Genomic DNA, 12,071 nt, shown 5'->3' on the forward strand with positions numbered 1-12,071 from the left:
CCAAACAGTTTGAATGCTTCTTAATTATATCTACTGTAGCTATCAACTATCCAGTTGGTATCCAGAAAAATAAACTCCTGGGATGTCATTTTTCCAAGAGTATAAACTTTACTGAATAAACCACATTGGCACAGAAGAAGCAAAACCAGCTCTGGGCTTCCCGTGCAAAGGCACACATAGTTCATTCCTCCTTTCCCCACAGGCCACCCTCAGTCCATTACATCCACCAATCACTTCTATTCATTTTGCTATTGGAACCAGCCAGCCACACTGGGACATCTGCTGGGGGTGTCCTTGAAGCGGGGAGCAACGTCTCACAGGAACCGAGGATGCTTGAATGCCATTTCCCCCACCTTTGCATTCCAACCCACCATCGGCCTATTCTTTGTCAAGCTGCGAGCGAAGGGGAATGTAGGTGAAAGTGGGAGTCAGTCTTGACAGTAGCTTTACCTCAGACAAAAAGTATTATCTTTATATTTGCTTTTTCTTCTTCAGCATCAATCTCCTGAGCCTCTCACCTATGAGAGGAAGGAATGGGACCCAAAGGAAGGATTCACGATCACTTCGCCCTCCATTGAGTTCTTCAGTAGAATGATCAAATGTGTTGCTACGGTCAACGAGGCACAATATGAGACATATTACTTGACTCAGAAAGTGGGTGAGTGGATGAACGCTTTTGCCTTTCTGGACATAATTTTCCATTGCTGGACTACCAGCAGTCCTCGACTTATGACCACAATTGAACCCAAAATTGATGTCACTAGGTAAGACATTTGTTAAGTGAGTTTTGCTTCCTTTTACCATTTTCCTCATCAGGTTTGTTAAGTGAATCACTGCAGTTGTTAAATTAATAAGATAGTTGCAACCAACAGAAATATGAATGTGAATGTAAATCACGTGACTATGGGGATGCTGTAATGGTCATAAGTGTGAAAAATGGTCATAAGTCACTTCAATGTCACTGTAAGTTCAAATGATACAAAATGAACTGTTGTACCTAAGTCGAGGCCTGCCTGTACATTCTGCACTAGGTATGATTTCGGTTATGGAAAGCAAATGGATCTGCCTGTTTGCCGGTATAACACAATGTTGTTGGAGGAGATGCTTGATCACTGACTTTCTTATTTCATTTAGAGGTGCGAGTTTGGGATGTGGTTGTGAAAGCAACTCCCAAAAAACTCTTGGTTGGAGAAACCCTTAACTTGGAGTGCAAAGGGCAGACGTCCTGGAACGGACGGTTACAGTTTCTATGGAAATTTCCAGGAAAAAGGGTGAGTCGCTCCAGGGGTCTCTTAGCTGAGGGAAGACTTTGGTCTGCTTTTCTGAAGATCTGTTTCCTTAGTTCTTCAGAAAAGGATCTGCTGAACATGGCTGAGCTTTCTTAAATAACCATCCAATTGTCCTTGGTTGACCAAGGGGCTTTAACCCTTGACTTAGGAGCACGATTGAGTCACAAATTTGGGACATTCCTTAAGCGAGTTTTGTCCCTTTGTTGCCCAAGGGTTTAGGGCCACTCTTGCCCCAGTTGTTAAGTTAATTCCTGCAGTTGTTAAGTGAACCCAGCTTCTCCATTGAGTTTGCTTGTCAGAAGGTTGCAAAACTTTGTACACAACACTTTAAAGGATGTGATCTCTTTTTGAAACCAGAAAAGAAAATTTCTCCTGGAAATACCTCGTGATATTGTCTTTTAAACATTAAAGCAGAAAGAAGGGAACCCCTAGTCACCTTTTAAAACTCTTAGCACCAGCACTTAGACTTATATACCGCTTCATATTGCTTGACAGCCCTCTCTAAGCGGTTTACAGAGTCAGCATCCTGCCCCCAACAATATGGGTCCTCATTTTACTAACTTCAGAAGGATGGACGGCTGAGTTAACTTTGAGCCGATCAAGATCGAACTGCTGGCAGTTGGAAGAGTCAGCCTGCAATACTGCATTGCATAACCACTGCGCCTCCAAAGGCTCATTAGGATCCCATCAATCCTACCATACACACATCTAGCAAAAGATGCCACGATATTCCCCTTTACAGCTTTTATTTGAGGGCTTGTAAACTGAACTGGGTGGTAATTTTTCTGTGCCTCTCTCTTGTTCTCTTCCAGGAACTAAGAGCAGGAAAGAATTTCGACCAGAGTGTCTCCATGTACAAATGCTCTAGTAATGTGACTATCACGAATGTCACAATGGAAGACAAAGGACAGTACATATGCAAAGTGTTCAATATGGGCGAAGGAGGTGTAGAAGTCAATACTACGGTCACAATACTCAGTAAGAAGGACCACAAAAATGGGAAAGCCAAGGTCTCAAAAGAGATGCGGTCAGAACAGGCCACTTTTCTGCCAGCTGATATATTGATAGGCTGCTGGTACTCTCATTTTAGAAGACCCTTCCTTGTTGAACCAATATAGCTCCCTACTCAATCCTTTCAACTTGGGGATGACTTAAAATACTCATTCATCACCAGAGGCATCAGACTCAGCATTTCATACTCCCCCGGCTCACTTAACTTACCCTGAAGTTGTTTGCTTGATGTTGAGTGGTGTTTTATTTTTTAACAAATATTGTCAACATTGGTGGATAAAAATAAGTGGCTTATTTTCCCACCGACTTCTCCATTGCTTATATCTGCGTTTCTCAGCCTTAGCAACCGAGCTGGCTGGAGAATTCTGGGAGTTGAAGTCCATACAGCTTAAAGTTGCCAAGGCTGAGTAACTCTGGAGGAAGCGTTTCCTCTGTGGTTGAGAGTCACCAGGCTACCCTCGTTTTCAGACTCCCGTCTAGTCGGGATCCATCCAGGGAGAATAGCACACAACATTCCAAAGTTATGCCTATGTATCTCTTGAAAGTACAGGTGGTCCTTGACTTACAACCACAGTTGAGCCCAAAGTTTCTGTTGCTAAATGAGACATTTTGTCAAGTGAGTTTTGCTTCCTTTTACGACCTTTCTTGCTACAATTGTTAAATGAAGCACTGAAGTTGTTAAGTTGTAACATGGTTGTTAAGTGAATCTGGCTTCTCCGTTGATTTTGCTTTTCAAAAGGTCATAAAAAGTGATCACATGACCCTGGGACACTGCGACCGTCATAAATATGAATCAGTTGCCAAGGGTCTGAATTTTGATCACGTGACATTGCTGCAACGGTCATAAATGTGAAAACGATCATGTCACTTTTTTCAGTGCTGTTGTAACTTGGAACTGTCACAAAATGAACTGTTGTAAGTTGAGGACTATCTGATCACCCAAGGAATGATCAATCTTTTCATTCTTGTAGTATCTTCAAGAAATTCCAGAAACGTGTCCTAATGTGTTGTCACTTTGAAAAATCTCATGTTCACAGCTGAAATCAAACAGAAACCAGCCTTCCTTGTCATGGACCATCTGCTCCTGTGTGTTATTGATATATTTTAGTCATTACCCAATTGTGGGTCAGGGAAAAATGGATTGTGTGCTATGAAAAAAAATCCCATTAATTCAAGAGTTAAAAGAAATACTATCCAGAAAAGATAGCGCCTGTATATTATTATTGCCTTCACTTCGGATGAGTGTTTCTAAAATTTCCCTGTTGCTTCATACATTGGATCTTCTTCCCAATTGTCTGCAGATCAAACTGTACCTCAGAGTCAAATTAATAAAATTTCACTACACATATGAAAAATAAATGCCACATGCTTTAAATTTGTAACCATGGCTACTCCGTTTCTTGCCTGGTTGTCTTTTTTCCTGGTTTGTTATCTTTTGCACATGTTATTTTGATGTCCAGGGGGAAAAAAAATCTGATGCTTTTGAAAGCAAACTAGCAATTAACTCTTATTCTTTCTCTCATTTATTGAAGAAGAAGCTTTCGTTAATTTTGTCAAAAAGAGGCAAACCCTGTATTATGAGGCCAATGCAGGACAAAAAGTACTGAAGCTGGCTTGGAAGGTTGATGCTTTCCCTCCCCCTGATGTGGCCTGGTAAGGACTAAGATGGAGCAAAATCATATTTGGGAAAGTGGTATGATTGCAATTGTTCCTCCTCCTCCTCCTCTCCTCTCCTCCCTCCCTTCCTAATTTGTATGTCATTTCCTCTGATGTTACTTATGAGGCAGGTTGCCTTGAGAGACCTAATAATTAAATGAAGGTTTCAACCTCCGTTTTCTCCGTCCAATCTTTAAGCAATAACCCAAGGCGTTCAGTAGGTACCTTCATAGCAAAATCTACCTGCCAAGACAAGACACACATTCACACATTTGGGTGCCAGAGGATTCCACGTTTCTTCTTGAGTTTACTTTATTGTTTCCTGAGGCTGATGTTCACGAGGTCATTTGCTGCCTTCCTTTTGCTCCCATGCTATTCTTTTACACTCCTTTCTCTCTGGCTGCATTTGCTCCTGACTTAAGATGGTTCTTCTGGAGGATTTTCCTGCATAAAACCTCTTCCCTTGGAATGGAACAGGGATGCAAATAAATCAATAAACCTGCAGGCTATAAATCAGTAAAAGACAAGATAGGCATGGAAACTCTTTTGTCTTAGATTGCTTAGACCTATGTTCAGCACAAGGACCCAATGACTCATCTCAGCCATTTCACAAAATGTTCTTCTCCTTGCAAAACACTTTAAAAGCAGTTTCTTTTCCATCACATGAAATGTGCAGGGCTGCCGCGTGGAAGAAATCTGCTTGGCAGACTGAGCCATTTCTGCATGAACTCTTCACTACTTAGAAAACAGTTTCCAGGAACTAATGTTCTATAGTCCGTTTTTACAGCTATAGGTTTTCATTCAATCTGTTAGCCATTTTATGTACAGGTAGTCCTCAGCTTACAATTGTTCAATAACAATGGTTCAAAGTTACAGTGGGAATGAAGAAAGTAGCTTATGGCTAGTTTTGACACTTAGGGACCATCGCAATCATGTGATCAAAATTTGTGCACTTGTCAACTGGCATGTATTTGCAATGGTTGTGGCATCCCAGGGTCATGTGATCGCCATTTGCCACCTTCCCAGCCAGACATTGGGGAAAGCCAGGCTTGTTTTGTGACCACATGACTCTCTTAACAACCGCCTTTCTTAGCATAGAAAATCCTGGTTCCAATTGTGGTCATATGCATTGGACTATCAGTACCACAGAGATATAAAGAAATAACTGCAACCAAGCCATTTTATCATGCCTTTGTAAGGCTGCACTTGGGGTATTGCATCCAGTTTTGGTGGCCACATTAGAAAAAAGATGTTTGAGAGTTTAGAAAAAGTGCAGAGAAGAGCAACCAAGAGCATTAGGGGTCTGGAGACTAAGCCATACGAAGAACAGTTACAGGAACTGGCCATGGCTAGTCTAGTGAAAAGAAGGACTACATGATACCACTCTTCCAATATTTAAGGGGCTGCCACAAAGAAGAGGGTTTTTTTTTTGCCAAAGCACTAGAAGGCAAGACAAAAACAATGAAAGGAAACTAATCAAGGAGGGAAGCCACCTAGAACTAAGGAGAAAATACCTGACAGAACAATCAACCAATGGAATGGTTTGCCTCCAGAAGTTGTGGGTGCCACCACTGAAGGCTCTTAAGAAGAGACAGGACAGCCACTTGACTGGAATGGTACAGGGTCTCCTGCTTGTGCAGGGGGTTGGACTAGAAGACCTCCAAGGTCCCTTCCAACTCTGTTTTTCTATATCCAAACTCCAGGCCTTATCTCCCTAAAAACAGAGTTCTGAGTTTGATAGAACCAACAGAGAAAGTGACTGAGGAACCAGATTTAGGATTTTCAGGAAGAAATTCCATAGCTCTCTTCCATGCCTGCATCAGACCCACAAAATGGTGACGTCTCCCGAGTCCTGCAGCTAATACTAATCATTGCCTCCCCCTCTCCAACTCTTCAACTCCAAGGGTGGAAAAACAGTTTTTAAAAACCTCTTTTCCCCTCAATTGCCACCCCAGTTTTCAATCCCTGCCAAAGGAGCAGGAAGAGAAATGGATTATGCTGTAACTTTAATATGTTTCTCTTCCCTATCCATCTCCCCCCCCCCCCCACTGCAAATAACACGGTGGTTTAACTCTTAATAGATTTATTTCAGTCTCTGATTTCAGTTCTCTAATTCTTGGATGTCTTCAAGCATGTCCATAGTGCATAGCCAAGAAGACAAGCTGGCAGCTGAGTCACATGCAGGGTGCAAATCCATGAGACTATCACAGCCACCATCTGAATATATTGGGCCTCAGCCACCCAGACCTTTTGCTAAAACTTATGTTTGTTTGTTCGTTTCCAGCCTTTATCATTTTTACAAATAACTCAAGGTGGCCAATCCTCACAACTTCCTCCTCCTATTTTCCCACAACAGCAACCTTGTGAGGTAGGTTGGGCTGAGAGAGAGGAATTGGCCCAAAGTCACCCAGCTGGCTTTCGTGCCTAAGGCAGGACTAGAACTCACCGTCTCCTGATTTCTAGCTTGATGTCTTAACTGCTACATCCCTACGACCAATTCGCTCACACAGAGAGGGACTTCTCCGGGTGCCGTCCGCCAAACAGTGTCGGGGGGCGACACCCAGGAGCAGAGCCTTCTCTGTGATGGGCCCAGCCCTGTGGAATGACCTCCCCCGTGACATCAGGATTATTTCCGATCTCCGCTCCTTCCGTGTACAGTTGAAGACCCACCTCTTTCAATTATCTGGCCTGGCTCAACCGTAATTTTTTCATATTCCTCCTGACTGTCTTTTTTAAATTTTAAATTTTTATTGTATATTGGGTTTTTATTAAACGGGGTATGTTAATGGTTTTAATTGTCTAAATGTTGTAATCTATTACCTCCTCCGTGCATGTATGTCTTTGTATATAGGTATGTTTATATATGTCCTAGTGTACGCCGCCCCGAGTCCTGCCTGGAAAGGGAGCGGCTAATAAATTCAAATTTATTATTATTATTATTATTATTATTATTATTACACCAATCCAACTCTCTTATATCGCAATAGAACATGCAAACTTTAGTTTTAATGCTTTGTATTTGAGCCCCAACTTTTGTTGCTAAGCAAGACAGTTGTTAACTGAGTTTTGCTCTATTTTATAAAATTTCTTGCCACCATTGTTAAGTGAATTGCTGCATTTGTTAAGTGAGTAATATGGATGTTAAGTGAAATTGTCTTCCTCGTTGACTTTGCTTGTCAAAAGGTCACAAAAGTGCTGAAACTGCTACCCCAATAAATGTGAGTCATTTGCCAAGCAGCCAAATTTTGATCACGTGACGGTGGGGAAGCGGCAATGGTCATAAGGGTGAAAAAATGGTCATAAGTCACTCTTTCAGCGCTGTTGTAAGTTTGCATGGTCACTAAACAAATGGTTGTAAGCCAAGGACTACCTGTACTGAGAATTTACTGTCGGATGAGTCCAATTCGTGGATGGGTGGGGAACTTTCCACTTGGGCAGAGAGTCCTAGCTCTAAATAAAAATGTAAAAATTAAATTAGCTCCGAAACATGGATGCCTTCTATTCCTTTGTCTCGGCTGCTTTTCACTCTGGTTTTTTCTGGTCCAAATAGGTACAAAGATGGGCAGCTGCTCAAGGCCAACGACTGCTATGACTTAGATCCCGAGAGGTACAGGATCGTCATCAGGGATGTGAGAGCGAAGCATGCTGGGAACTTCACCCTGTATTTGAGCAACCCCAAGCATGGTCTCTATAAAAATCTCACCATCCAACTTGTTGTCCTTGGTAAGTCTCCGGCCTCTTCCGCTTCTCTTTGGGTGCAAGGCAAGTTGGCCTATGGGCCGAGAACAAATAGTCAAGGTTGATACTGTAATGATTGGTACTGTAAGATCATTGACTTCTATCGCTATTTCTACCACAATTGCCCCTCTTACCATCACTATTCTAGCGCCGGGCTGGAGCAAAACAAAATTCAAGCCATGGCAAAAATAGCGTCCAGTTGATAGCCTATGATGCTGTCACAGCAAAAAGGACGTTTGAAGGACCATCTGTGATGGGGATGGAAGAAATGGAGTGATTTGGAAATAGAAAGCTGCTCACATCAGCAAGTCCATTCCTGACCTTTCAAAATTTCCCACCAAATGTGCATCTAGACAGACTGTATGGATGATTTCTGCAAAAGGAATTCTCCACCTATTCCTCAAAGACAGAATTCCATCCAGTAGAGGCAGGAGAGCTACTTCTGGAAAGAGGCTAGAAAGGTTTAATGGGGGGGGGGGGGCATGATAACTGTCTTCCAACACTTGAAGGGCTGTTACAGAGAACTTGCTCTCCAAAGAACTAGAGGGCAGGAGAAGATGTAATGGGTGGAAGATCATTAAAGAGAGATCCAACCTAGAACTAAGGATACATTTTCTGACAGTGTGAACAATTAATCAATGGAACAGCTTGCCTCCTGGAGGTGTGGGTGCTCCATCACTGGAGATTTTCAAAAATAGACTGGACAACCATTGACCGGGATGGTATCTGCCTTGAGCAGGGGGTTGGACTAGAAGATCTCTGAGGTCCTTTCCAGCCCTATGAGTCTATGCTTTATGAGTTCCCACTTGAGGCTTTCCTTATATTTTCATGGAAGCACCAGGAGCCGTGAGGGCTTCAGATGGCTGGTGAGAGGATTGTGCAATGAGATTAAAGTAGTTCACTTCAACTCTGCCTTGCCCATGTAATCTCTCTGAAGTGCTGGAACAGCAGAATCCTGTCCTGAGGATGTTTCTAACTTTCTCTTCTTGTTCAAAAGCTATTTAGAGAGATATTATTTTTTTATCAAGAGATGAGATGATGAATCAGTCCAGTTTCTCTGCTACAATTTCCAACCAGGCATCTCTGTGAGTAGAACCAGGGCATTTGCTTGGGGTGTTAGTAAACATCAAGATGGAGCCCACATATTGTGACTGAAATCCTCCAAATGCAATTAAAAAGAGTCCCAGGTTTCAATTCCAAGAGCCAGGGGGAGGAGCATTTAAACTTTTTTGCCGACACCTCGGATGCCAATAAAGCCAGCAAAGAGACAAAGCAGTTAATCACTGACAAAAGAATTCAAGAAATGCAAAACATATGTCAGTTTGTGTGCTTGCACTTACATGTGGGAAAAGACACGCACACACACACACACACACACACACAGAGAGAGAGAGAGAGAGGTGGGTGTATAAAGCAATTCATCAATTGATACATTGATGAAATTGGCAGCTGCAATACACTGCTAGTCCTGACATATGAGCCAGCCGTGTGTTGCTGCAGCCAAAAAAGCCAACACAGTCCTAGGCTGCATTAACAGAGGGATCGAATCAAGATCACATGAAGGGTTAGTACTGCAATATTGCATCCAGATTTGGTTGCCGCAACATACAAAATATGCTGAAACTCTGAAAAGGGTTCGGAGACGACCAGCAAAGATGATTTGGGGACTGGAGCCTGAAACATACGGAGAACGGTTGCAGGAACTGGGTCTGTCTAGTCTAGTGGAAAGAAGGACTAGGAGAGACATGATACCACTCTTCCAATATTTGAAGGGCTGCCACAAAGAAGGGGTGTGTGTGTCAATCTATTTTTCAAAGCACCTGAAGGCAGGACAAGAAGCAATAGATGCAAACTAAATCAAGGAGAGAAGCATCCTAGAACTAAGGAGAAATTTCCTGACAGTAAGAACAACCAGGGGAACGAGTTGCCTTCAGAAATTGTGGGTGCTCCAACACTGGTTGTTTTTAAGGTGAGATTTGACAACCTTTTGTCTGAAATGATATAGGACAGGGATGTCAAACTCAAGGCCTGTGGGCCGAATCCAGCCCGTGCTTAGATTTGGCCTGTGCGGGTGCCCTGGAAACAGTGAAGGACCGGCCTGCGGTGCCTCTGCCAGTGAAAATGGAGCTTGGGCGGGGGCACCCGCAGCTCTCTTGAGCTCCATTTTCACTGGCGGAAGGTTGCAGGAGGCCATCGTATCTCAAAACGGAACTTTGGAGCCCATTTTCGCTGGCAGATTGTTCAGGCCACCACATGGAGTTGGCCATGCCCACCCCGGCTCCCCAAGGCAAACGCAACCCTGATGCAGCCCTGAGTGAAATTGACACCCCTGATATAAGGTTTCCTGCCTGAGCAGGGGGTTGGACTAGAAGACCTCAAAGGCCCCTTCCAACTCTGTTATTCTGTTAGTCTGTTAAATGAATACACTTAGTGCTCAGCAACAGCAGCAGCTTTTTGTACAGTGTTCTTATGTGAAAGCGTATGTGTGTGTTTTGAAATTTAATCATCCAATCTGACCAGCTAGTAGGCAAGGAAACCCATCTGATTGGCTGCAGGACCAATTTAGGCAATATAATGTAACAGTTGCTTGGATCAGTGGCATATACGATGCGGTTAATGTAAGCTCTCTAATGCAAATGCCTATCGCAATCATTGCTTGTTTGTTTTGCATTAGAATAAGACCGTTCCTAAATAACAGGACCAACAAAACAAGCTTGGCATGGAACTCCAGCAGCTAACACAAACATTGGTTGTGTGTTGCCTCGGGTCCAGCCAGCCCAGCAGCCTTAATGATTTTGTCAGCTTGCCGCTTCCAAATTTGCGTGCAATTTCACACACAAGTACTCCCTATTGTTCCTCTGTCATGCATCAGCCTGGCAGGGTAAATTAATTGGGGAACCATTATTGCAATTATTGTAAAGATGTCACTTATCAAAAACATGACCGGCTCAAGGAATGCTGATAACGTGCACTGTGGAGAAATATCCCTTTGCAAACAGGACAAGTGGGAGATAATAAAGAACAGATGTTTCATTTTTGGTAGCAGATTATTCTTTAAAAAACCCTTCCTGCATGTAACAAAAAAATGCCTAGAAATCGTTGGTTTTTCTGCCAAAGATTTGACTGGCTTTAATATAAATGAATAGGGAGATAGGGAGTTCTATGTCAGAGTGATAGAAAATCAGTTTTATTAGGTGATTATTTATTAGGATTGTTACTATTAATGGTTAGCACATGGCTGAACTTCAACAATTGCCATATATTTAACTTTCCCTCCTTGTCAGCACACACTCAGTTTTTTAAGCACCAGTGGTTGTTAATTCTGTAAAACACACATCAATTCTATGATAGGAATAATTAGGAAGGGACTGAAAATCAAACTGCCACTTTATTAATGCCCTGATATAAACCTATGGCTTCCTGGGGTGAACCAATCAAGATGTAAACAAATCCACTATCTCTGTATTATTATTATTATTATTATTATTATTATTATTATTATTATTATTATTATTATTATTATTATTATTATTATTATTATTATTATTATACGATTGTATCACAGCGGCCAGTTGATTCGCCGGATTTGGCATTGATTACTAGTCGGGCCCCACCCAGGGGCCTAGGACGTCGTAACGTATTTTCGTAATATACGTGCAGATCCAAGCAGTGCAGCTTTTTGCATTTGACTGATGGTGATTTTGTCAAGTTTTAACTGTTTTAAATGTAATTCCAGTGCTTTTGGAATAGCACCCAGTGTGCCGATTACCACTGGAATTACCACTGCTGGTTTGTGCCATAATCGTTGGATTTCAATTTTTAAGTCCTGGTATTTCGCGACTTTTTCATGTTCCTTCTCCTCAACTCTGCTATCACCTGGTATTGCGATGTCTATGATTGTAACCTTCTTTTTCTCAACCAGTGTGATGTCTGGTGTGTTATGCGCTAGTACTTTGTCTGTTTGTATACGAAAATCCCACAGGATCTTGACCATCTGATTTTCGGTGACTTTTTCAGGCTTATGTTCCCACCAGTTTGTTGTTGTTTTAATATTATAATTTTTGCACAAATTCCAGTGGATCATTTGTGCTACTGAATTGTGCCGCAATTTATAATCAGTCTGCGCGATTTTTTTACAGCAGCTGAGTATGTGGTCAACAGTTTCATCAACTTCTTTGCAAAGTCTGCATTTGGCATCATCAGAGGATTTTTCGATTTTGGCCTTAATGGCATTTGTTCGGATAGCTTGTTCTTGCGCAGCCAGGATTAGTGACTCTGTTTCTTTCTTTAATGTACCTGTTGTTAACCATAACCAAGTTTTTTCACTGTCCACTTTATCTTTTATTTTTTCCAGAAATTGACCATGTAAGGCTTTGT

The 12,071-nt window shown here is 42.2% G+C and overlaps 1 protein-coding gene across 1 annotated transcript in view; it reads left to right on the forward strand.

Moving 5' to 3' along the window:
• The window catches only part of LOC309397898 (vascular endothelial growth factor receptor kdr-like), a 182,905-nt gene that overhangs the window by 75,765 nt on the left and 95,069 nt on the right, over positions 1–12,071 (forward strand). The window contains exons 5-9 of the mRNA XM_081964323.1: positions 496–658; positions 1,135–1,271; positions 2,102–2,267; positions 3,833–3,953; positions 7,507–7,679. Coding sequence (XP_081820449.1) covers positions 496–658; positions 1,135–1,271; positions 2,102–2,267; positions 3,833–3,953; positions 7,507–7,679 — 760 coding nt within the window. The remainder of the gene's footprint in view (positions 1–495; positions 659–1,134; positions 1,272–2,101; positions 2,268–3,832; positions 3,954–7,506; positions 7,680–12,071) is intronic.

This window comes from Natrix helvetica, assembly GCF_964273705.1.
Source record: "Natrix helvetica genome assembly, chromosome: 11".
Taxonomy (NCBI): Eukaryota; Metazoa; Chordata; class Lepidosauria; order Squamata; family Natricidae; genus Natrix; species Natrix helvetica.